Below are 26,997 nucleotides of genomic sequence, written 5' to 3'. Positions count from 1 at the left end.
GGATGACTACTTGCATGTATTAAAACTTTCCTTTCCCTTGCTCATCTGTTTCCCTTGGAATAAAGACTTCTCTTATGGGTTTGGTCTGAATTGTTTTTAATTTGGAGAGAAAAATATAATTCTTTATTTTTTTAATAAAAGGAATACGGGAAAAGCATATTTATATGTGAAGCAGAGTTCAGTTTAAAGAGAATAGGGTTTTTTAATATGATATGTCCATACTAAAAGTTTTCTCCGTTTGAGAAGGAAAAAGAATCAGTATGTGATTATCCTTTTACAGAATAAGGAAACATGCCCAATGAGGATGCCACACTAAGAAATAGATTCTGCCCGTGGGTTACCTGTGTGCCCTCAAAGCCTAGCCTAAGGCTTCATTCCAATCACTCCCAATACTTTTAATACCTCATGTTCCAACAAAACCAGAATACTCACCATTTCCAGAATTCCATGGCAGTTCTCAGAGAATATGAAGGGAAGGTTGAGTAGTGATATCAAAAACGGGTTGGGAATCAGAAGCGCGAAGCCAGGCCTCGTAATGACAGAGGAAAGAATGAATTCCTCCTACTCCCATGTGGGCACCACTAATTCTCTGGCTGACCACAATCTTCAAAAATGTATACCTTTTACAATGACTGTGTTCAACATTTATTGATCTTTACTTGACTGTATTAGGCCACAAAGGTAAATAAAGCACAGTCTCTTCCTTAAGGGCATTTACATCTTGCAAGGGCAAGAGACAAGTCAGCCAATCATTCAAACTCATGTTACTTTACTCACAGAGGCATATGACAATCAGACAGGCAAGGAGAGAAGGGTTTGGTCTTGTGTCTTCTTTCGAGGTGCTGAGCCCTGGGGTGTGGGGCTGACACCTGGACAGCTGTCTTCCAGCCCCTGCCTCTTCTTTTCAAGGCCAACCTGCCCCTGCTGCAGCGAGAACTGCTGCACTGCGCTCGGGCCGCCAAGCAGACCCCCTCCCAGTACCTGGCTCAGCACGAACACCTCCTGCTCAACACAAGTATCGCGTCACCTGCAGACTCTTCTGAGCTGCTCATGGAAGTGCATGGAAACGGAAAGAGGCCCAGTCCGGAGAGGTGAGCAGAGAAGAGCTCGGTTGTCGTTGTTTTTCTGGAACCACTCTGAGCATTCCCTTTGCTTGTGAAAGAAAGAGAATTTGATTACTGTGGTTCTATATGGGTATGGACTCAGAATTTCTAAGGTTAGATTTGCTTTGTCCCAACATGAAACAGCAGAATGTTTCTTAAATCTATAGGTGTCACTCTCAGACATGAGTATTTTTCAGAAACTCTTCAAATGACTATTTGAATATACTGCTGGTGAGAAACACTGCTCTAGAGCATTCTATGGGTCCACTGCTCCAGATCCCTAAGAAACACAATCTGTCTGAGGCATTTTTCCTGATGTGCGAAGTCTTGAAAAAGTACAACAATTAATTATTAATACTTGTTAATGAATCACCATTACTTTGAAGATTGAAGTGATATTATTCTGGAAATTTCAGTATCAGTGTCTACCACAATATTCTATGGTTTGTCAAGGAAGCAATATTTTAACAACAGTGGAAAATCTGTTACAATTGAAGCTAAATGACTAAAAACCCTACCAATTTATATTAATTATTGAGTGTGTTTTTTCCCCCATGTGGAGAATTGTCTCCAACAATTGACCCCCCACAGTAGAAAATTTGACCTGAAAACATTCTTAAACACAGTTAAACCCATTTCCTCCATATTCATATGATAAAAGAAAATTCCATCTTCTCCTTAGCCTCTCCTTTGCTTCATGAGGTTTAGATGTTTCTGCCTGATAATGGATGAATTTGACCTCTCTTTTCATCCTGGAATAAGTCAGCAATTTCCGTTATCTTCCTGGCCCTTGAAGACATTTCAGTTCGTGCCTCATGTCAAGCCTTTCTTTATCGTCTTCTGGGTGTGAAAGTGCACAGCACAATGCATAGCACAAAGTAGGCACTCAAGGACATGTTTGCAGAACACCTGTTGGGCTCAGATATGTACTTCCCGTTCTTCTACAGGAGGGAAGAGAGCAGCTTTGAAAGAGACACAATTCCTCCTGAACCTCCTGCCAAGAGAGTGTGTACAATCAGCCCTGCTCCCCGGCACAGCCCCGCCCTCAATGTGCCCCTCATGAATCCTGGGGGCCAGTTCCATCCTACACCTCCGCCTCTTCAGCATTACACCTTAGAAGATATTGCAACCTCCCACCTGTATCGTGAGCCCAACAAGATGCTAGAACATCGAGAAGTTCGTGATAGACACCACAATCTTAGTAAGTGACGTAAGCCTGTTCTTCTTTGGGGCTATTTTCTTTCATAATTGATTTGTAGGAATGTTTTATGTAATCTCAATAGTGATTTGGTGGTGGTGGTGGTTTTACGTCATTTTGTGGGTCCCACACTCCAGTGTGAACCATTGCCTTAGTAGTGTGCACATAGCTGGTGTGAATGTGTGTGTGTTTACTTGATAGAGTTTTGTTTACTGTAATCTTCCCTCTGTCTTCACATTTAACCCCTTCATTTCTAATAGGTCTAAATGGAGGTTATCAAGATGAGTTGGTAGACCACCGTTTGACAGAAAGGGAATGGGCTGATGAATGGAAACATCTTGATCATGTAAGAATCGTACAGTGTATAATTTTCTTAACTATTTATTACTTTTAATTCTTAATATTATTTACCAGTAGTAATAGAGTGTGTGTGCTGAAAGTGAACGTAACCAGGGAAACAATGTCTTTGCGATAAAAGCTGATTTATCTACTACTCCCCCAGCTAGAGAGCTGAGAGGAACTCGCAAATCTTTGTGGTGGGGTGACCATTTCAGGATAACCAAGTAAAGCCGTGTAGTATAATGGTTCAAAACACAGGTTTGTGAGTTTAGGTCCCAGCTTGGCCACTTCCTACCTTTGTGTGATGGGTAAGTTGCTTTACCATTTTTAACCTTAATTTTTATATCTTAAAAAAAGAATTCCATTCCTTTATTTTTTAAATTTTTTAACACTCAGCCACAAAATAGAGTGCAGGCTTGCCATTTGCAGCAACACGGATGGGCCTAGAGGGTATTATGCTAAGTGAAGTAAGTGAGACAAAGACAAATACCATATGATTTCACTCATGTGGAATCTACAAAAACAAAACAAACGCACAAACAATACAAAACAGGAACAGACTCATAGATACACGAACAAACCGATTGTTCCCAGCGGGGATGGGGGTTGCGGTGGGTGAAAAAGGTGAAGGGGATTAAGAAGTACAAACTTCCAGTTATAAAATATGTGTCATGGGAATTTAATGTACAGCATAGGGAATATATTCAGTAATATTGTGATAACCTTGAACAGTGTCAAATGGTTACTAGATTTATCATGGTGATCCCTCTGTAAGGTATATAAATGTCAAGTCACACAGATACGGAGAACAAATTGATAGTTGCCAGAGGGTTGAGCAGTGGGGAGATGGTCAAAAAAGGTGAAAGGGATTAAGAGGTACACAGTTGTAGTTATAGCATAAATAAGTCATAGGGATGCAATGTGCAGCATAGGGGATACGGTCAATATCGCAGTAACTTCGGATGGTGGCAGATGGTTTCTAGACTTCTCGTGGTTATCACTTTGTAAGGTATATAAATGTCAAATCACTATGTTGTATACATACAGTAGCTTTTCCATTTTGAGTGATATTGTCTCTGAATGGTATTTCTCTGATTACATTCTAATTAAATCTCCAGCTTTATCAGATGCCTTATGGGTTTAGTCATATATTTAATGTGGTTTCACCATGTTCTATAAAGGACCTATATTATATTGACCTATCTGTATTATAATGAGACTCTATTATAATGAGACTCTGCCTCCTTCAACCTTGAACAATCCAAAGTGTTCTTTTGAAACCCAAACAAAAATAAATTTTGTGTGTGTGTGTTTTAAAAGAAGCAGTAAGAAAGGCTTTAAAATGTAAAGTTGATATTGCTAAATCTGTAAGATACTTAAACCTTCATTTTTTTAATCTTTTGTTTACCTATCCTTGATTTGCAATGTTGGTTGTTTGAATGTCCTCACCTCATCTCTCTGCCTGACTTCCCCTCTGGCTCAGGCCCTGAACTGCATTATGGAAATGGTAGAAAAAACAAGGCGCTCCATGGCAGTTCTGCGGCGCTGTCAGGAATCTGATCGTGAAGAACTCAACTACTGGAAACGACGATATAACGAAAACACAGAGATGAGGAAAACAGGGGGCGAGTTGGTCTCCAGGCAGCACAGTCCTGGGAGTGCAGACTCTCTCAGCAATGGTAAGACAGCAAAGCAGGCTTTTTATATTTTATTTTAAAGGAAGATGGTGACAGATTGTGGAGTTAGAAAGACCCAGGTGATTTCTACGAAGAGTGATAAAATATGTCAAGGACTCAGTACCTGGCATGTTCAAGAAATATTGTCTTCCCTCTTAGAGAATGAAAATTCTTGTGATTTTGTTCTGTTTTTAATTCTCTGTGTATGTGCTCGGTGATGATCAAAAAGGTTTTGGTCTTACATTCAGCCTGGCTGAAAGTCCTAGGTCCTCTCCTGTAGATCACATTTATTCCTCACAGTAGTTCTGAAAGCGTTCACCTCACCTTCCCTCCTCTTTTTCCTATTCCCCATCGAGTACCATTTATCAACTTCCACCTGAAGACCTTCTACAAAAAGTTTTACTATACCAACCTGAGTTGTTCCATCTTGCCTTTTTCCCAGCCTGAAGCAGCAGAGATATGAACTACTGTTCTCTCAATCCAGGGTACTTCCAGAACACCACATCTATTGCCCCCAAATATTCCATCACATTCACCTGGTAACTAAAAAGGTGCCTTGTGCAAAGACATGGCTAAGTGAGGGGCCGTCTGTGATCAGGCTCTTTCCCCACCCACCCAATTCAAGCTCCTGACTCTCAGCAGGGAGGATGAATCTCCTCTTATGACAGACTAGCATGTTCCACAGAAGACAGCTGTTAGTCTCAAAAAGCTTATAAAACAAAATTTGAGGCAAAGACATTGGGACCCCACTCCCCTGCCCCCCCCACAGAGGTGACTCTTGAGCCAGCCATAGAGTAGCAACACTGTATGGGATGTCTAGTGCAGCAAGACATCAAAGAATGCCTATAACGACTTGTAGAAAGTTACCCAAAGTTCACCATCCAAATCACAAACCACCCATGGATGAGGCTGCGTGTGTGCATAGAACGCAGTGAGCTGTAGCCAAGAGTCAGCTCTTCTCCCACCAGGATTGCGGGTCCTCCTGGTGTCATCAAAACATTACTTTGCATTAACATCTACTCATCTTTTTCACCCTTTGTTTGAAGGTTTAGCTAGGGTGACTGACTGTATGTTCCAGTTTGCCTGGGAAAGTCCGTTACTCTGTCATAATAATTACCAGCACCTCCCTCCCTCTCCAAAATGAGGACAATTGGGATGCTCTTCTCACTGTCAGTTTAGCTCTTCACAGATCCCAGTATTTCCTTCTCTCTGGATTCTCAATGATATCAACCTGATTTGAACAAGTATCTTTTAGTATCTATTTATGCATATTATGTATGTTTAATATTTTTATGTTACTGTTTATTTCTCTTGTAGTATATGTTTGTTGCAGTGTAGAAGGAAAACAAAATTCATATCCTAAATGAGCATGCTATTTAAAGTGTGAACCAAAACCACTGCACAGACTCCTTGTTACTGGTCTGTGATGATCTGAGGAGCCTATCCCAGGATAGGTCACTGTGAGAAGATCTATCTTTGAGAAGAGACCATAAAATAAGCTTAGACACATACGTAGTTGTTTTGCATTCTGGCGTAAGTTCCATACCTCTTCATGGACCAAAAACAGTTTGCAGACTGGACAGTATTTCGGGGCATAGCACACAAACATACTCACCAATGACTTAAATAATTGGATAATTTGTGGTTTAAACGCCTGGTGGATTGTTATTTCAAGTATTTAGTATTTAAGTGCTTTGGTGACTTGGAGGTAAATTGACTAGAGACTCCATGATATTATTACTTTCCCATTTAAAATATAATTTTCTTCTATCAAATTTGTGATTCACAGTGTTTTCAGGAACAGATTTTGTTCAGACAACAAGGGATGTATTTTGGTATTCTATTTAAGGATGCATAAATAAGTGTGGAAAACATAAGGAAAAACAGAAAAAAATGAGTATTATCGAATTCAGGAGAATGTAGATTATGCAGAGTGAGGTCTCATCGTCTTCATCAGTTTTCCTAAGGACAGGATTACAAGCCTGGTTAGCATCGTGTAAACAATGCTGTGGTTTACCACTTCTCACCGCTTGGATTTGGGGTTGCTGGCAGTGATTTCTTTCTTGATCTGGAAGCTTGTGGGTGTTCAGTTTATAATATTTCATTAACTTGTACATTAATGTTTTTATGAACTTATTAGCCATCTAATGTTTTGGCAATTAAAGCTTAAAGAGAAAAGGAAAGAAACTAACTCAGCTGTCAGTTTTCCCCAGTTTTCCTGAGAATGAGAGGTAACCTAGGTGTTTATTACAGATATATATTCCAGGCCTTTCCTTGGAGGTTTTGATTCGAGGATCAAAGAATCTGAGTATGTTTAATGAGTCAAATAATCAGGCAAGTTAGAGAGAAAAAGGTGTAAAAATTAGAGGACCCATCAAACTCATATCCAAATCAAATGTGTTTGAGAAGTAGTGAACAGAACAAAAAGAAAAGAGAACAGTTACTGAAATATTTCAAAAAAAATTACCCAGAACTGAAAGACAGTATTCTAGGCTGAAGCAGTCCTAGCAAGTGAACAACACAGTGGAAGAAACAGACTTACCAGTGAGCGTCATTGAAAGTTAGAAGACAAATCTGAAGCAAAGTTACTTTAACTTAGAATTGTATACTCAACCAAAACAATTGTTAGATTAACAACCTGCAGTTTTTCGAAAAATGCACCTCCCATCTACCCTTTATTGTGGTGTAGGATATACCCCAATACAAGGAAGTAAACCAGAAGGTGGAAGAGATGGAATTGATGAAACAGGAATCAACGCAAGAAAGAGAATGCAAGGGAATCCCTCGGGATGGGGTGGGGGGTTGTCCTAAATAACAGTGGTACTGCAAGGCTAGAAAGCAGCCAGTTCAGACTGGACTAGCCCAGAAGCTTGCTGGAGATTTCTTCAAGAAAATGAAATTTGTGAAATATTTACACAATAAGAAGAGAATTTGAGATTGAATTAGAAATAATTACATAAGAAATTTAGCACATGAATAAACAAGGCAATTAACTGGAAGAAAAAACTTTTTCTGAAAGATAAAAAGATTCATGGACTGAATGAACCACATGACTCAGCTGTACTGTAAATGATGACTATTGATGTAACAGTTTGAGTATATGTCTATTTGGGGGAATGGAAGGGGGAGGAATTATGAATGTATCTGTAGCGTGATGGGGGTGGGGGTTAAAAGAATGAAATTCTTGGGGGCGGTCGGATGGCTCAGTTGGTTAGAGCAGGAGCTCTCAACAGCAAGGTTGCCGGTTCAATTCCCACATGGGATGGTGGGCTGCGCCCCCTGCAACTAAAGATTGAAGACGGCGACTGGACTTGGAGCTGAGCTGCGCCCTCCACAACTAGATTGAAGGACAACGACTTGGAGCTGATGGGCCCTGGAGAAACACACTGCTTCCCAATATTCCCCAGTAAAATTTTTTTAAAAAAAGAAAGAAATTCTTTCCTACTGAATTGGCTAGTTTAATTGATAAGGCCTGCAACTGAAGGATCAAGCTGGAGCAAGAATCAGTTTTTAAAAAGGGACTTTACCGTTGTTACAATAGGAAATCCATATGACCTACAGAGAAGTGATCCTCCTCGTGTGGTTTGGAAGATCTTAAACGTGAGCACTGGGTTCTAAGCCAGGCACTTTACTTCCGCTGTTAACACTGGGTACCCATTAGAACCCACCTGGGGACTTTAGGAAAAATCCTGATGTCCTGGCCCCACCTCCAGTTTCTGATTTAATTGGTCTGAATGGAACCTGGACTCCCAGAGTCAAGAACCATTCCTTTATATACATTATCATTTAATTCTCATAGCAACCTCGTGAGGTAAGTATCATTTTTCATTAAAACTACAGGGCGCGTTATAGAAAATACATATACATATAAAGAAACATAAAGAATCGACTAGCTCATCATCCTGCACTGAAGACTTCTATCTCTGTCATGATACTTATCCTAAAATGCATTGTTCTGTTTTTTCCTAAGAACTAGAACATTCTCTAACATAACCACAGTACCATTATTCCCCCATATCTGACCATTTATTCACATTATCTATCTGGCCTTTGATTACGGTAGCCTCTGAAACTCGTTTTCTTAGTGAACCAACTGAAAATCCTGACTTCTGTCTTCTTCTGGGCAAGGGATATAAAAACAGTGACTCTGACTAATGAAAATAGGAAAATTTCCCAGCTTCCAGGCATTTCCTGAGTAAGCTGAGAAGTTTAGGGTCAGATGCATCTCACCGTTTACATCTGTCAGAAAAATAAATGCTGAGGACTGGGCAGCTCCACACAGGATATGACCAAGGGTCTATTAATGACTGGAGTGGAATGGCTTGCCTTGGTTGATCAAGACTTCCCTACATCCCCACAAGTAAACAAGTGTTTCTTTTGTCATTTAACATCAGTGACGGCTTATCTGCACACTCAAAGCCCTTTCCCTTATTTAAGACTCGGTTAAACTTGATCCACTGCCTTCTCCTTAGCTTGTTTTGCTTGGCTTCTTCTGTTCCAAGTCTCCTACTTGAGTTTCGAGGTGTTTGCGGATGGCCACGTGACTCAGGAACCTCTCCATGGTGAAGAGAGTCCTTCAGCTTTCTTTTTATTGGCAGTGATGGTAACATTCCTTAGAGAGCCCAGTGTCACAAAAAGGATTAATACTATCAAAACATTAAATGTATGGGATTCCCTTTTGGGGTGATGATGTTCAGGAACTAGATGATGATGGTGGTTGCACAATATTGTGAATGAACTAATTATACACTTTAAAATGGTAAATTTTATGTATATTTTACAGAATTAAAAAAGAACTCATTATCCCCAATAGCTTTAGGAGGGTATAGAAGTAGGTTCTTTGTGCAATAGCTCTTGGAATGGGGGTGTTTCCCTCGCTACCCAAGGCCAGTTTGTAGCGTTCTTATGCGGACTAACCGTTTTATAAAGCTCCTCTGGCAAATGTTTCATGCCAGGCTGGCCTCCCCTGCCACACTGGCTGTTCCCCTGATTTCTCTGCACTGTGGGTTGGTGAGTGTTCAGAGCATAAAAATCTACTTTTTCAGATTGGCCTCAAGAAAGCATAAGGAAATGAAGGAGTCTGCTGGCACAGACTCATTTTAAAAACCTTCAAATTATCTTAATTATTATAGCTTTCACACTTTTTAAAGCAATGAAACCATTTCTTTTAAAATATTGTATTTTATAACCATAATAAGCATATAAGATAAATCAGCCTACACCCATGTGCCTGTCCCAGCAACTCCCTGGGATGCCTCTTTGGGGTACATTTGAAATGCACGGTTCCAGGTCAGAGTATTTTCTTTACTACTTGCTTGTTTGATTGTTTGTTTGTAAGCATTTTAAGAAATGTAAAGGAAACCTCCCTAAATCACATATAAGTATTCAAAATTGCCAAGAAACAAAAGCCATATTCTCTTGACATATCTACAAAGCAGTTGTCAGTGCCCTGTGCGTGATGGGGACAGTTAAATTGGATACGAACACACACATATAACACATAAGTATCTATAGTTATATTTATATTTTAGGGAGTACCTTCAAATATATATATGTTTATAGGGACAAAAATAAGGACATATAGATAAGTAAGAAGAAAACAGTGAGGGTCACCTTTAATCTTACTACTTTGAAATACTGTTCATACTTGAGGGTGTGTGTGTGTTTTAAAAGTAAAAATTAAATGTACTATTTTATAATGTGATTTTATCCTGTAGAGTTTTTTGGGTTGTTTGTTATTTGCACCAAATGAACATAGATGTTTGAGTCTTCCTAAGTGGTGAATGACAGGTCTGATGAATTTTTCATAAAAATAAACCATGCCGACCACGGGTAGCTTCTGACCTTGTGCTACTTATCCTTTTGTAGATTCTCAGCGGGAATTCAACAGTAGGCCAGCAACAGGATATGTACCTGTGGAGTTTTGGAAAAAAACTGGTATGTCTGTCTGTGGGTTGCATGTACTCACTAATTTGTGCCAGCATGGAGCACGTATTTGTGAGGAAGGTGGTTTTGTCCTCACGTCCTCCTCATAGAGTTCTAGGCTCCTGTCTCCCCCTCCAGCTTTCCCTCACATCTACGTCGCCTCTCGTGTGACTTTGCAGGTGAAGAATTTGGAATGACTCCTTACAGTCCAGCCAGGTCCCTTTTCAACCTCTCTACTGGGTCACACTGAGGCATTGAGTAACCAATTCTTTCTTTCCTAGTTATATGCTGTCTTTGGGGGCATATAGCTTAATTCATTTTCTGCCTTTTCACTAGAATCGACACAGTTTTCACATGCTCCCACATTGCATTCATTCTGCTCTTGGCATTACCCTCTGTTGTTCCTTTCACCTTCACTGTGCCTAGCTTTGTCAGGACTGTTCTTGGTAGGCCTCAATTTCTACAAGAATAAAGGAGGGTGAAACTGCCTGTTGTAGTAAGATAGGGGATTAAACTAACCTCACATCCTTAATATTTCCCTTATCCAAGTGCTAACCACCTTTTCTTCTTGCCTCCCTTTCCCAGTAACATTTTTTTTTTAGCCCAATACAGTTTTTGGTTTTCTTACCTAGTTTTATAAAAAATACCTATCATTCATAAAAGCTTGTGAGAGCATTAAGACCATGATAAACAAATGGATAAAAGATATGAACAGACAAGTTACAAGAAATACAAATAAACATATTGCAAAATGTTTATTCTTACTGGCAGTCAGGAAAGTACAAGATAAAGCAACCCTGATCAGTTAATCCCCAAAGCCTTAACGCCCAGTTATTGACACATTTTTATAGGACCCTATTAATGACACTAAATCATCAGAGGTTTATACATGAAATTATTAGGTGCTACCAACCATGAGTATATGCAAATTTTTGAAGTCATTCTTCATTTGTTCATGCTTTTGGATCCTTTCAATATCGAATGATCTGGACTTAACACACATAAATTGCTAAGAAGCAACAGTGTGTATAAAGACACTGTTTCTAGAATATTCTTGGGGCAAGGGGGAGGCAACCTGGGACATGCCCAGATATCTGTGAATGGTTATGTGAATTTACAGTGTGACACCACAATAAAATATTATTTTACCATTAAAAATAATTTGAAAATTGACATAGCACCTTGGAAAAACCTTTGCAATTGGACATAGGGAGATGTACATTATATTACATTATCAAAAAGTGGAGTAGAATTGTGGGAAATTAAGATAGCAATTGTTAAGTGAGAGAGAAAGATTACCATGATAACTAGTAATTTTCTATTTGGGATGTACCTTTGGTTAACTGTGCTTAAGAGCCCGACTTTGGCACTGGGCCAGCTAAATCTGAGTCCTTGTTCTGCTGTAGTGCCATCTGTGACCTTAGATGACCTTCAGCAAAGTTAATTATCCAAACTATGATTCTTATTGATTGATCCTTAAACTGAGAGGATAAATGTTCTTCAGGGCTTTATTATGTTGGCTCAATAAGATACACTTAACACCTACCTGGTAACTAATAAGAGGATGGGAAGGGTAGCTGTGCTGGGCCACAGTGAACCTGTGGACACCAAGAGTAAAGGAAGTGTGGAGTTCAGTGTCAAGTCAACTCAGCATCATCCTTGCTTGGCCTTTAAGGTGAAAACTTTCTTAATACTGGAGCAATAAAAGAGTGGCAGCCCAGAACACTCTGTTTATATTTAGACCGCCTTTGAGCCTAGGCCATGTGCAAAAGCCAAGCAGTAAGAGAGTTTCCTTAGGCTTCTGTGTCGTCCAGTCTTGTACAGGTCTCAGGAGGTCATTCACTTTGGGACTTACGGCTCACGCTCAAATGCACAGAATGTGTCATTTGGAGTATCCATCCTACGGAAACCAAGCAGGGTGGTGTTGATGGGAGGAAGTGACCAGAAACCAAGTGGGGTAATGATGACTAGGACTTTGGAAGCCCAGGGCTCCTGGCAACCTGCCCAGATCTGTATCTTCAGCTCATCCTTCCCTGGATGCACCAGATGAACCTCAACCTTCTCACTTGCCTCCACACCAGCATTTTGCTTATTATCCGTTTAATTTGTATAACTGCCATTCTTCACCTTTACCCGCACCTCCAGACCCTTAAATGCTACCAGTCTCATTCTGCTTCATCCCCTCCTCTGGGCCACTTGCTCTCGCCTAAATTCAGAGTCTCTTCATCACCTGAATTATTGTCCCAGCCTCTCAGTTGGTATCTCTGTCTTCAGTCTCTCCTTGCAAAGAAACCTTTAGGTTCACATTTTCTTTAGAAAAGGTGCCAAATTCCTTAGCATGGGATGCAAGACTTTGCAAAAGTTGGTTTCCACCTGCCATCTCAACCAAGGCACGTTTTCTTGATCCTCTTTTGCCACTTGTAGGCCTGACCACTTTTCCCTTTGACGCGATCTCTGATACTGACATATGTCATGGCACATAAGCCACCTTTTGTACTTGATAGCAGTTATGGGAACATGGACTATGTCTTAGCCACCTGGGTGTCCCTGGTCCCTAGCCCAGTGCCCACATCCACCCACATACCCAACAAATGATTGCATGAATGGACGGACCACTGAGTACAACAATAAAAATGAGCGCATATGTCATATGTTGATCTTTGTTTTTAGAAGAGTCATCTTGTTTGAGCTCTGTCCCTTAGAAATGATGTGGGGTAGGCGGGAAAAGATTTCTCGGCCAGTTGATTTTACTGTCACTTTCTTCTAGAAGAAGCTGTGAATAAGGTGAAAATTCAGGCCATGTCAGAAGTACAGAAAGCCGTTGCTGAAGCAGAGCAAAAAGCCTTTGAAGTGATTGCAACAGAGAGAGCCCGGATGGAGCAAACCATAGCGGACGTCAAACGGCAGGCTGCAGAGGATGCCTTTCTCGTCATAAATGAGCAGGAAGAGTCAACGGAGGTCAGAGCTCTGTTAGCGCTGGGGACTCGGGCTGGGGCAGCTGGAGTGACCCAATCCACCTTTCTTCTCAAGTGCTAGGCAGTGAGACACACCGTCCACTCTTGAACTAGACGGTTATAATTTGTATCCAGTACCAGAAGTTTTGATTCTCGGTTATATATATATTCTTATATATTGGTTTAAATTTTAAAAACTGACCCTAGAGACAGAGTTTGTGTAATTGTATGATAATGTCCACCACCATTGATTAGTGGCCTGTTTACCGTGTGCCAGCCACAGGGCTGAGTGTGTGTATTGTATTGTCTTTTGGATCCTCACCGTGACCTTGTGAGGGAGGTGTTGGATTCTGATTTGATAAATGAGGAAACTGTGATTTAGGGAATTTAACTGACAATCCCACAGTGCCGAAGCTAGGGTGCGGGGTAAGGAAATGCCGGCCCCTGCAGCACCCAGCCTGTCTGTAATGAATAGGTTCCTTTGTTACGGATTGAAGTGACACAGCTGGCAGACCTGCCCAGGTCTCTAAGACCCAGGGCCCAGTACTTGGTGATGCTTCGAAGAGAGACAGGATGCTCTTATACCATGGTAACATTCAGTTTCATCGTTTCCCAGGTTTAAGATAAACGTTAAGTCCTAAACAAGCCTGTCTGTAAGTAGGTAGATCCCATCTCCCAGTTGAGAGACTAGCTATATTTGGGACATTCTCTTGAAGTTATAAAGAACTGGAGTATTTTCGTTGGTTTGCTTTTTTAAACAACAAAGTTTATTTTGTCAGTCTGTTTAAATGATTCTTTTCAAATATAGCAGTACCAAGCATGGTAATGTGGAGATGAAAATGTGTAAATATCATGAGACCATCACCAAGGATGTGGGGAAATTCCTTATTGTAGCCCTCCAACAAAGACGCTGAATTGTGAGGAAATAGTTCTTTTAATCCTCCCCTTTTCTTCCCTCCTACTTTGTTTTTGAGTAGTGGTATCTATTTCTGTTGTGTGTATTTAGTTTTATATCTCTAGCTGTCCATATCAATATCTGTATTTGACCATATGTATCTACTTTTATATCTATGTTTGTATTTAACTATATATCTTTCTCCAAAGAAGGAGTGTAACATTTTGGCTAAGACCATGAGTTCTGGATCTGGACTGCGTGGTTTAAATTCTAACTCTCCATCTCTAGGAATTTGCTTTTAAGGAGCTGTAATTTCAAACAGTGTACAAAGTGGCCTGCAGGTGAGGCTCACACCAGCATCCATCGCAGCAAACTTTCTTTCCCAAACAGGAGGGATAGCGGGGGCCTAAGCTGTGGGTGAGTTTGCATTGGACCAGGAAGGCGAGGGCTACTTCACCTCTGTTTCATCCAGAAAATTCTACTCGAAATCTAGCAGGGTATCCCTGGAGTTCTTGTTCATCCTGTGAGAGGTGGCTCGGTGTAACGGAAGGAGTCCAGGGTGGGAGGTTAGGAGCCCTGATTCCCAGTACCAGTTGCCCCTCACACTAGCACTGTACCCTATGGAGTCAGTGTATAGTGGGTGTGAGCAGCCCCTGGCCTGCTGGTCTCATAGTTTCTAGGAAGATATAATTCAATTGTGGTTGTGGACGTGTTTTTAAACTGCAATGCACTAAGTGCGCTGCACAGATGAAAAGGATTTTGTTATGTCTTAACAACGTACATTTGTAAGCTGTGGCAGCTCTTGCTTTTGGAGAACAGCCACCTCTTCTGAGGGCCAGACCCAAGCAGTCCCCCGTGTCATACCTCGGGTGGAGGGCTGACACGAGAGGTCGCCTCAGCTCCAGCACAAGGCACTCGTCCCGTCCCCATCCTGGCTTTCCTGGCAAACATAGTGGGCCAGCAGGTGATTGTAAGATGAGGAGTCATTTCTCTTTTAGGCCAGGTTTGCAATAAGGTCAGGGAGGTGTGGGATGGGTCCCAGGGATTTTGATAAGCCTGGATAGTTCTGATACAGGTGGTCCGTGGGCCATACTTGGAATAATAGTGGCATAAACTAATGGCCCATGCTTAACAAAGGAAATTCTGGAATCCCATTTCTGACTTCCCTGGCCAGTAACTCAGAAGGTTTATAACCTTCTCCCATTAACTACAAAGGACTGTTTGGCCAAGTGTGTTGCTCCAGCTTTGAGGAATGTTGATTTGAAAGGCGACTCCAGCAATAAACTTTTTTTGTCTTGTATCTTGGCAAAAAGCCTCATGGTTAAATCAGGGAAAAGTCACAGGGAAAGGGAATGCGACAGTGTCCTTTTCACCCTGGCTACTCTGACACTTACCACATCGTTCGTGCACGTCCGTTCCTGCCCCTGTGGGAGGCTATTTATCTTGTTTTATTGTATCTCATAAATCATGAAATAAGCTATTTTAAATAGAATGGCAGACAAGTACCAGTGGCTAAAGGCTCTGCCCCAGTTTGAGATGTTCTTACGGAGCTGGACAGCTCTCTGAACGGGGCTGAGCGGTCGGCCTGTGTCTCCACAGCAGCCCCATGTAGGCACCCACGGTGCTCTTCCCCACGAGCGGTGACATGGTGCCAAAGCATTGTTTGGACTCAGCCTGTCAGACTCCAAAGTATGAAATTCTCTGGAATGCAGTTTGCTGGGATATCTATAAATGGACCCTAAGAATTACTTCTGTTCCCTATTGTGGGCCTCTGATGTTAATGTTGTTAAGTTTGGGCCGTCCCGAGTGTGGGGCTCCTGAGGAGCTTGCTGTGGTAGAAGGGAGCCCACAGCCCTTTCTAATGTTCTTTGAAACCTGACTTGTCCGCTGAGTGTAGTGGAGTCACGTGGTCCGGGGTCCAGGCCTTCCAGAGCCAAGTCATCGTTTCAAAACCTTAGGCCAGTCCTTGCCCACTTGCCCTCAGTGTCCCGTCTGTACAATGCAAGAGGCGGGCCAGGTGGCCCAGACCCACTTGTTGTATTTTGTTTTTCCCTTGAGCAAGTGTCTTGATTTCATGGAGGCTGGTGTGGTCAGACCAGGCCCATGACCGGCTTCTGCCATCCTGGAAAACCTGGGGAGGCGGGAGCGGCTCAAGTCCTCCTGATGCCAAGAGAGCTTTGCCCCTTTCCAATAGCTTCACTTGGCCAGTGCCATGGGGCTTGCTCTTATAAGTGGGTTCTGGAGACCTCGGGTGCAGAACAAAAGCCATGCGTCACTACTGGAGTCATCACGGGAGCCTAGAGGAAGGAGAGTTCCAAGGGGCAGGGACAGGAGCTGCGCTGGTGGCTGCGTTCTTCACGCTGCTGCTCTTCTTCCTAGTTCACTGGGGGAAGTGTACCATCCAGCAACTGTTTCCGTTGCTTTCACGGCGGCTGCTTCCAGCTCTTACCATGCCTCACGTGGCCCATAACTTCCATGGTAGACAGTGCGTCCTCAAGCAGGGCACTACCCTCACCACGTGGTTTCTGCAGAACCCTAGCACTACCTGCCCTCCCTCTAGGAAAGTGCAGAGAGTAGTAAGAAAGCTCCCTGACCTAGGCCTTCCGGGCCCTGAGCTCTGAGCTCTTGTGGGGGTTCCCATAAACAAGCCAGAAGTAGCCTCACGATCCCCAGCCCCCCTATGACAAGGCAATCTCTGAAAGAGAATGGCCACAGAGAAAGCAGCACAGCCACCCACACTCTTGTTCAGCCATCCCAGTCTCTGGCTTTTTAAAAAGATATCGGTGTTATCAGTGAAAATAATCAAGATCCTTCTTCCATTGGAAGAGGCAAGAGAGAAAATGTCTAAACACACATGCATGTGTGGTCTTAGAATAGATAGCGATGGTGGGGGCACCATGGGACAGTTTGGTTTGCTCGTTGAGTCACTGCTTCCAGGGGAGGTGCGACTCGGCCTGCCCGTGATGGTGCTGGGCGTGTGTTTTCACATCCCCCTCGTCTTGCTGTCCCGACGGCGGAGTCGGTAGTTTTCCTGTTTTACTCAGGCAACTTGGAAAGCAGGGAACAGTAGAGGCAGGTATGTGCCGCTCCAAGGCCACACTCTCCCCATACAGGGCACCCCCTGTTCTACAGAGCAGGTGGCAGGTGATGACAAGCCTGCCCCACGAGATCCAAGCAAATAACTGATGCCTGTGTCTTGCAGAACTGCTGGAACTGTGGCCGCAAAGCCAGTGAGACGTGCAGCGGCTGCAACATTGCACGATACTGCGGATCTTTCTGTCAGCATAAGGACTGGGAGCGGCACCACCGCCTCTGTGGCCAGAACCTGCACGGCCAGAGTCCCCACGGCCAGAGCCGCCCACTGCTTCCTGGAGGAAGGGGCTCCGCAGCCAGGTCTGCCGACTGCAGTGTACCAAGCCCGGCCCTGGACAAGACCTCGGCCACCACCTCGCGCTCCTCAACACCTGCCTCTGTGACAGCCGTCGACACCAACGGACTCTGAGCCCCAGACTCACTTGCCCTGATGACCTCACAGCATGACAAAACGCTACTCCAGGGGCTGGCTGTTGGGTCATCAGCAAGAAGTGAAGGGGAGGCAGGAAGAGTGCAAGGCCAGCTGACACTGCTCCACAGCCTCTCCGGACACTTGCCCCGGTTTCCGTCTGTGTCCTTGGGGGAACGAGTGTGCCATTCTGTCTGCACACAGGCAGCTATCTGGAGCTGTCTGCTCCATGGCTTCCTGGTCTGTTCCTCTCCCAGCTGGAGCTGGCATGGCCAGCCCCTCTTCAGTGTCGACCACCAGCTCCCCTTCCTGCCCCTTGAGGCAGCAGACTGTCCAATGTGCCCAGCCAGGCTGGAGGCAGCTCACCCCAGGCACTGTCCCTTCTCCACTTCCTCCCGCGCCAGGGGCCTGGAGGCTGACCACAGGCCATGGAGGAGGTCCCCCCGACAGCTCCTTGAGCCCTATGTCCACCCTCAGCAGATGCCACTGATTGGCCCCCTGGGACTTGGGCAGGCAAGAAGTGGCACTCAGGACTCTCCTTGACCCTGCTGTTCAGACTTGTTAAGATTCTCAGAAGCCACGGGAAAGAAGTCACCATTTCAGTAAAAGTACCCACAATAATTAAAAATGAGTAAAACTTCTACCAAACTTCTACAGATCATTTTGGACAAGATTTTCCAAACTGGCTGGCTACTTTATAGTTTGGGACCCGTTTTTCTCTCTCTTATTTGATTTTTGCTCGTGCAGAAAATAGTTCCCAGCGCATGGATTGGTCTGAGGGAGAATGAGACTCGATTGTGGATAGTCTGTTCTCTCTGAGCATGTTGGCCAAACTAGTATCGTCAAGTTACTGAATGGATCACCTATTGGAAATGCAGAACCTTTTGTCACCGCTTGGCTGTTTGTACAGTCTTGTTCTGTGTCCTTTTATCTCAGACCGCGCGTGTCCAGATCACTGTGGATCTTCTTCCCGTGGTCTCTGTGTGGTGCCTAATAAGCCACAGTTGTCCCAGAGGATGTGACGTGATGTGACCAGGACTTGCCTCACCGGTCAGGGCTTGGTCATGTCTGAGCAGCCCTCCTGGACCTGAAAGAATTCTTCAGACCTCGTGGTTTCATGTCATACGTACTGTCCTTTTAGTATCAGGCACAAAGTCTCAGATTCCTTTCTCTTCTCTTGTTTGATACCTACCTTCTTTGAGCTAAGAAAAGTTTTGTGAAATGTGAGAACCATTTTGAGAGAGCCTGGCCGATTTTTCTTCCTGTCTTCAGGGACTTTTCCAGCTGCTTACCTGGCTTTCCAAACATGATGTCACCTAAACCCCCGTTAAAGTCTTAAAAACTGCCACACACATTTCCCCTGCCATTCGGGTTCCGTTGGGAGCCCCAGGACCCTGAACTGCCCAGTCTCCACCTCTGGACCTCCACCACCCTCTTGCCTCAAGGAGTCAGTTGGGGAGAGTTGGTTGACTTGCTCCTGCTGATACTTGAAAGCTCCGCTTTAGATGGCCACCTTCTGTGCGCTGACAGGGTGGAGGAGACGCTCTCGGTCCCGTGAAGGAAAAGCGATCAGCATCGGTCGCATTGACCTTGCATTCGGTGTATCTTTAAGAACTGCTAGTCCCCGATTTACTTTTCCCAAGGATTTTCTATCTGAGAAAGGACCTCGGTACAAGGCATCTTTAAAATACCTCTGTTTCCATTGCATCAAGTATACCCAGAGAAGGAAAAACAGCATGATGCTACTTGATTGTGGAACTCCATAAGCTGCAACACTCGGTGGGGTGTCCTGACTTTAACCTGGATGAAATGAGCACCCCAGACAGGACTGGCCTGCATTTCCATAAGATGTGGGATGTCCCATAAGGAGGTCACGGAGCCTGTACATCGCTTACGGCAAGCGGGTGTCGCGTGGTGTCCACGGTGTGTCCTGAGCTCACTGTCTTCACCAGCAAGTCGGATGGATGCACACCTAGGCGGGTTCTTCAAATCCTCATTGGCCACAGCATAGCCAGGGTAGCTCACATTTTTCCTGGTGGGAATAAAGATCCAAGACCAACAAAATACTACTCATCAGGGCTCGATGTCAGTTTCTTAAGCTGAGGTTTAGGTTTAGCGGCTGTGGTTCCAATGACAGCTTAGGTTTCAGTTTTTGTAATGCTCTCCTACACTGCTTTGCTCATGTGCTATCCAGAGGCCACGTTGAAAACCTGGGCAGTGTTCCACACTGGAGTTCAGTTCCCATACCTTTTGCTGGGTTCATTTTGGTCAGTTTCACGTACAGGCTGCAAGCGCATCTGTCCAGGACTTCCTGTTTAGATAGGAAGAATCCCTTTCTCTAGCTCCCTCCTTCCTGAAATTCTCCAGCTCTCGGGTTGCGAGGAGGAGGGGCTGGGCGTGGGGTGGGGTGGGGTGGGGTAAGGCGCTGCAGAGGAAGGGGGTGAGTCCAGGTTCCCCGCTTGGTTTCCTGCTGATCCCACCCCAGCTACCAGGTTGGGGGTGCAAGTTCAGGCTTCCCAGTTTAGTTGGATTTTAAATAATGTAATCAGGCTGCGTAGAGGACCCACCTTTATAGTTCGTACTTGGGAGGCTAAGACAAAGCGCTCAGAGTGGTGGTACTGAAGGTGCTGTCAGGGTGGTCACAGGCTCTTCCATGTTACCATAGAAACCAAAAGCAAATATGGAAGTGCCTGCCCAACCATCAGCATCGCCCACTGAGGGACACCGACAAGTGACAGGGTATCATTGTCCTCTGCCCCGTGAGGAATGGTTGCAGGAACCAGAAAACACCAAGAGTGGCCAATATGGGAGCCGTCGTTAAATGTTCCCTGTTCCGAACGATGCTTGAGGCAGTCTCCTCGTACTTCCGTCATCCTTGGGGCCCCCACTGCCTGCACCATATGTGAAAACTGACTGAACAAACTGCTTCATTCCACCTGCGCAAGGCATAGCCAGCCCACCTAATAAGGTGTGAGCACTCCGCTCTGGAGGGTCTTTCCAGCTCCGGGGATCGAGCGGCCCTGAGGTCACAGCAAGTACATCTTTTCCTGGACTGTGCTGAGTCATGAATGTCCCAATGGATCTGAGTTTAGAAACAGGACACATCTACCCAGCATGGGTCCATGTCTGGATGGGCTGCAGTGTGGCCTCTGCACACTGATGTCCTGGGCCCATCCAGGCCGCGTGGTCTACCAGGAGCTCCTCAACTCTTGCTGTCAACGTGGGCGTCTTTAGCTTCTAGACAGAAAATCTACACTTTACTTTGTATGGCCTTGTTCCAAAGTCAAATTGATCCCCAGTGCTGATACCTGCTTGCAAAGGGTGTAGACCTTGTTTTGGGTGGTTCCAGAAAATATCTCAGCAAGTAGATCCGAAGGTTCACCAACACAACTGGAATTGTGTGGTAGTGGGTTCTTCAGAACAGAAGCGTTAACAATGGCCGGGTGGTTGGTTGTCCTGGGAACTGTGGACGGGATTATGGATTGAATAAATCATTTAAATAGAACACATCTTGGAGGCTTTCTTGGGAACTAGTTTTCTAGACTCCCGGGTCATTAGACCAAGCCAACTTTCTTAGATTTTTTTTTTTTCTTTAGCTTTTTACAGACAACTGGGTGATGGCGTGTTTGAACCAAATGTTAGAAAAGCCGGAGGGACCTGGGCTGCTCCAGCATGGGCCCGACAGCCAGCTGTGAGAGGACTGCCCGGGGTGGGGCGGGGACCTGGGCCAGCTGCCGGACAGGGCCCTTCCAACTCTGGGGGTGTGAGTCTTACGAAACCAAAACGTTGACTGCCTGCCTCTGCCCACGTGCACTGACTTGCTCATTTCCAAAGATGAGGGTGCAGGCGACCTTTTCCATCAAGAGCCAGGAGAAGGTTAGGGGGTCTGAGGGTGGGCCTTGCATCCCTCCTCCTCACAGCCCCACAGATGGCGCTTTCCCTGCTACCCCATCTGGTCAGGCCCACAACTGCCCAGTGTACACTCCCTGATGCTTATACCAAATAGGGCATGTGCGGCTGGCGGCTGGCAGGGACGGCCGTCCCTGCGTTGGAGTTGGCAGAGAAGCAGCAATAAACATTAGGTGAATGGTGGAAAGTGCTGTTTGGCCAAGAGGCCTTCGGTCCAATGGCACAGCTTTCCAAGTTCTTGATGAGGCTACAAAAGCTCCATTTATAAAAGAAAGCCAATAATGTAAATAAGTCAAAAACTAAGCCTCCAAGCGTGGTTTTTAAAGGGGGATGATGATGTGAAACCACCCACAGGATGCGGTAGTCTGATTTTTCTGTGCGTTGTCATTTCTTTGATAGCAACTTTTGTTACTTAACTCTGTGCATAACTTATTTAATGTACTGTATAAATGAACCAAAACTGTTGAATATGTATTTAGTTTGTTCTACTTAGTCAATAAAAAGGCTATATTCCTTTTTTGACTCAAGCTGGAGTGCGACTGGGAGGGAAGGTGGTATGTACACTGTGAGGCAGCCTGCAGCCGGGTTCCTGTGTCCTCCCCTCCTTCTTCCCCAATCTTTGGGGCGGGGGGCGGGGGAGAGACCGCCAGTGGTCTTTGCTATGGCTTAAAGAACACCTGGGGAAACGAAAGCAGGAGGTACTGCTAAGGAGAAGGTTCCAGCTGCCAGGCCTCTGGGAGCCCACTGAGGGGCCTGAGCTGACCAGGCTGGTTGCTCATGCCTCTGACACTGCCTGCCCACCCAGTGGGCCCACAGTCAAGTGCCAACAACAGCTTACAGACACTCCCATTGCTTGTTAGCTTTTCACCGTTAAGTGATTTAATAAGGAAAATACAACCACAGAAAGTGTGAAAAATAGGGTGGTGAACTTGTAGGTTCTTTTTCTAATAACTTTTTTCTAATAACACGTATTTCCTTAAAATTTTTAAACATACCTGGACTTGTGAATATTTACTCATGTTCTTTTTCAACTGGTGTTAAAACAGAAAAGTTCACTATTGCCTACACATGTATTTGCTTAATCGTTGTAAGATTTCATCGAGGCCATAATTCTCTGAGGGCTTCCCCTCCTGTGGGGCAGTTGGGTTGCTTTCACATTTTCCCTTCCAGCTGAACTGAACATCTTCCTCCACTTGCTTTATTTATTTGGAGTAATATTCCGAAGCGGGCTTTCTAGAACTGACCGTTTCATGGATCCTTGAAGCATATATTCAGACTGTTTTCCCCAAAAGCCCACCAGCTCGCTGTGCCTCCCACAGCCCTGCGGCGTACCTTCCACGGCCCTGAGGTGGTCTAACCAGCTGTGACATGACACAGATGGGTGCAGGCACACCTGTGCCCAACTGTGTATGTCGAGTCTTGAGCTGTCAGTCCAGTTTCCTAGCTGTTGACCTGAGTGAGGCCTGACTTCCGAGGGCTCTGGCCCCAGCCTCACCCCTGGCACCTGAATACCCATTTCTGGCCTCAGCCCTAGACCTCGAAGCAGCCTCGCCCGAGAGGCTTGTTGGCACCCTCAGCTTCACAGGCCCTCAAAATGCAAAGGGAGGAGAGTAGCTACTAGATCTCGGTAGGGAGAAGGCCTGCGCTTGGCCTTGGCCCCAGAGGGCAAGGTGAGGGCTTAGCTGTAGCTCTTTCACACACATGGTGCCAACTGCCATTCTTTTCCACAGCTGCCCAGTGCTGTACAACTCCACTGCTTTGAACAATTACAGGATCTTAGCCTTGTGACGGTCAGCCTAGCACAAAATGCATGTTTGGTAGACAAGTCAGCAACCCACAGTCTGCCTTAGCTCTGGGAAAAAAAGACCGCAGCAACGCAAGTGGTAATATAGTAAAATACTGTGTTAAATTTCTATAGGAGTGGCAGACTGGGAAATTTGCCGTTACCATAAAACACCCAAATGCCGGATAAATTGTAATGAAGGTACTTGTAACTGCACTGCTGAGGTCACAGAAGAGAAAGTGTAGGAAATCCCTAAGGGCCAGAATAATAGAGTCAATTGAAACCACAGAGGAAGTTGAATACAAAAGAGGAAATCTATGCTTCGGGAGCAAAAGAAATTCCAGGAAGTCAGTTTGAGGGATTTGCTGCCTCTAGGGGAACCTGAGACTAGGCTTTGAGCCTGTACAAGATGGAGAGACAAAACCGGGACCTCTCCGTGAAGGCAGGTCACTCTGATTTTGGCCTCAAAGGGAACCAAGCAGAAAACCTCTCTCTCTCTCTCTCTGCCACTGCTTAAAGAAAAAAATCTGACCAGAGACTGTCCTCTCCCGTCTGCTCTCTCCTGGGGCTGAGGTTCAGATTTGCATCCCTCCCGAGGTCAAAAATTACCTGGTCTGAGAATTTAAGATGGTTGGTTCTAGGCTTGTAGTATCTCCTGGTTCTGATGGAAGCAAAACTGCAAATTCTCTAGAGCAAAATATCAATAATATTACATCTCAACCAATTATAAACTGTCCAAAAAAATTACTAAACAGCTGAGAAAATGAGCCACTATAGGAAGTCTGCAGGAGCAATAAACAATTAGACCCCTGCGCTTCAGATACTATTATCAGATACAGAATATAAAATAGCCTCCAGGGTTAAAAAAAATGAGCAAAAAACACGAGTCTAAAAATGAGTAGGCAGACAGCCCTCCCCAGGCCATATTCTGGGAGGGAGAAAGCAATAATCAAACTGTTAAAAAGCAAAAATAGGCAGATTTGAAAATAGAATTCTGGGAACAGCAATCATTGAAATAAGTACTCAGAGCACTATTGAGCAGCGGATTCGATGAATCTGAAAATGAGTGGAGCATTACTATATGGTTGTCATAGACAAAGAGGTGGGAAATAGGTTATTTTTGGGAGGGGAAAGCGCTTTCAAATTTTACCAAGCATAGATGGAGTCAAGGAGCCTATTGACTCATGTTTATCAATATAAAGGGAAATAACTGGCTTGAGATGATGATACAATCTCAGAATGAGCAAACATGCATCGATCTAAACCCATCTTGCCCAGCTGTGCTTGTTTGTAACTGCTCGAATTTCAGAGTGGTCAGTTAGATGTATCCCTTCCTCAGCGGTCCTCCGTTTCCAGGGTTGGGGAAACCAACAACAAACCGCCCCGCCCCATTCCCCAGCACGGCTTCATTGCCTAGTGTCGCGCGCCCTCTTGTGGACAGAGCTAGACTTGCTCCCTCGGCCGCCTCCATCCACAAGCCAGATTCCTATCCAGGGCGCACACTCCAGCACACTTTTGCCCTCCCCTTTGTACCAACCTTTTCTGCCCAAGACTCCATCTACCGTTCTCTGGGTGCCTCCTAGGAAGTTCCAGAAATGATCAGGCTTTGGCCCCACCACCACCTACCTTCCCAGGGCTGGGCCCTGGAGAGCCCATACCAGAACCACCCTCCATCTCCTGCTGTATTCCCACGGTTTTTCCTTGCTACCCCATCTGCCATCCTGCAGCCCCAGGGCTTGGTACCTCTCCTTCCTTTGTTATAGTTGCCACTGCCCTCCAAGTCCTGAGTTGGTTTCCATTACCAGATGATACCCGAGATCTCCCCCAGCACTGTTCACACTTGACAGCAAATACCTATTGGTGCCAGAGAATAATAGATCCAGCTGTGTGGCCCAGAGAAGGTACTTACTCATTGAGCTTGTTTCTTCATCTGTAAATTGGAGGTGCTGATGGTGCCAGTACCCCTGAGGGGCTGTGATCACATGGCAGTCACCCTAGCCCCAGGAAGCCCCTGTAAACAGAGGCTGCTTCTCTCTGCCAATATGTGATTTCCCTGAGGATTCACCTTTGTCCCAGCTTCCTGCCTGGAGCCTCGTGTCTTATTCAAGTAGTATTTGTCTTGAGAATGACTTCGTGAAGGCCTCCCTAATTCTCCTTCCCTTTGTGTGTGAAGGGCACTCGTTTCTCATTGAGAGCTTGTCGTGCAGGGAGGCCTGCGGGGTCTCTGGTCCCGCTCCCCACATAAGAATGCAGGATATGGTGAGGCCAAAAAGGAACACCCACGGAGCCATAGATGGGGGAGTCATACCACTATATTCTCGCTGGCGGCATCCGCCTCTGCAATCCGCTCTTGCTAGCTCAGCCACCATCTTCTTGCTAGTCCCCATTTGCTGTTAGCGTAGCCACAGCAGTTATATTGGTGCCCAACGGCTCACTGGTTACAGCTGACGGCCAACTCGCCACAGCTGATGGCCATCCAATCATAGTTGATGGCCATTTACTACCTGAGCCAGCACCTTTCCACGTGAGGCCGAGAGCCTGGAAACTGCTTTCTGGGGCTCTGTCCCCACAGAGCTGGAGGCTAATGGCAGCCACCTAGGTTGTTGCTGTCTCTCTAGCACCTGGCCTGGCACTGGGCCAGTCCCCAGGACAGGTTTGAATGTGTGCAGGTGAGTCACCAGCACAGGTGGGAGGAAGGTGAGGGCAGGTGCATGGAGTGGGTGCGAGCGTGGGGAGCGGCAGCTGGCGGAAGCTCTCCCAGCTTTGGTACTCTGCCTACCCTTGACCTGGGTACTGTCACCTTCCCGGGACGTTTCACCATCCCCAGCATCTGCCACAAAGCAAGTGCCCAGTGGCTCTTGAAATGAGCTGAAGAGCCACCAAGAGCAGAGTATTGAGTGCAAGGATTGGGAAAGGTGACCCAGACCTGATGGATTTGACCCGCTACTTAACAGGCTAAGGGGGCATTTCTGTAGTGAGCCGGGGGTGGCAATGGGAAGCTTTCCATTTTTGAGAGTTTGCTCTTGCTGTTTTTACGGAAGAAGCAGAAGGAATTAGAGCACAAGACAGAAAACAATTATTTCTTCCTGGGTGGACTTCTTTAACGACGACACTGAAACCTCCTCGAGCCCTCCCAGACCTGTGTGGCTCAGGTGCTGGCAGCACTTTGTAGGAATTGCTAGGAGTCTGGGGACAGGGGTGGCAGGAGGGCAGCCTGGCAGAGTGCTTACCAAGGAGCCACCAGGGAGCCCTGTACTGGTTCCTTGGCCTGAGAGGCCAGGCCGCTAGGAGCAGCTCTGTGTGACCCTGCAAGACTGAACTCCTGCAGGGGTCTCTGGGGAAAAGCCTCAAGGGAGACCCTGCCTGGAGTCCCAGACAAGGACGTCCACCTTGGGCTTCTACCATCTGAGCTGTCGTCCTGGCCATGGCCATGCCCAGCAAGGAACTGGCACCATCAGGGCATTGAGGCACATTGGTGAAATGTCACTCAGCCCACTGGTCACCCCTGGCTTAAAACCTCTCCCAGCTTCCTCAGGACGAAGTGTCTCCAAGGCCCTGGACTCCCCACCTTGGCCTCAGCCCACTGCTGGGCTTCCTTCAGTTCACGGAGAAAAGCTCTCCTCCCCGAGCCTGAAAACTGACCCCAGCACCCCCCAGACCAGGCCAGAGGGCATCCTGTGCTCTTGTGGTGCCATATACCTCACCTTTAGAGC

General features: G+C 45.5%; 1 protein-coding gene across 3 annotated transcripts in view; it reads left to right on the top strand.

The window, feature by feature from the left end:
* CBFA2T2 (CBFA2/RUNX1 partner transcriptional co-repressor 2) overlaps window positions 1–22,016 on the top strand; it is a 130,553-nt gene extending 108,537 nt beyond the window's left edge. For 2 of the 3 annotated variants that reach the window (XM_019733980.3, XM_074317917.2), the window contains exons 5-11: window positions 910–1,091; window positions 2,051–2,304; window positions 2,562–2,647; window positions 4,124–4,319; window positions 10,185–10,253; window positions 13,009–13,199; window positions 17,293–22,016. In XM_019733980.3, the coding sequence (XP_019589539.1) occupies window positions 910–1,091; window positions 2,051–2,304; window positions 2,562–2,647; window positions 4,124–4,319; window positions 10,185–10,253; window positions 13,009–13,199; window positions 17,293–17,592 (1,278 nt within the window). In that variant the 3' untranslated portion in view covers window positions 17,593–22,016. The remainder of the gene's footprint in view (window positions 1–909; window positions 1,092–2,050; window positions 2,305–2,561; window positions 2,648–4,123; window positions 4,320–10,184; window positions 10,254–13,008; window positions 13,200–17,292) is intronic. The other variant, XM_019733990.3, reaches the window with a different exon arrangement.
* The last annotated feature ends 4,981 nt before the right edge of the window (window positions 22,017–26,997 follow it).

Source organism: Rhinolophus sinicus, chromosome 13 (assembly GCF_057876585.1).
Source record: "Rhinolophus sinicus isolate RSI-liver-muscle chromosome 13, RSI-T2T, whole genome shotgun sequence".
NCBI lineage: Eukaryota > Metazoa > Chordata > Mammalia > Chiroptera > Rhinolophidae > Rhinolophus > Rhinolophus sinicus.
This window is presented reverse-complemented; position numbering and strand designations above follow the sequence as displayed.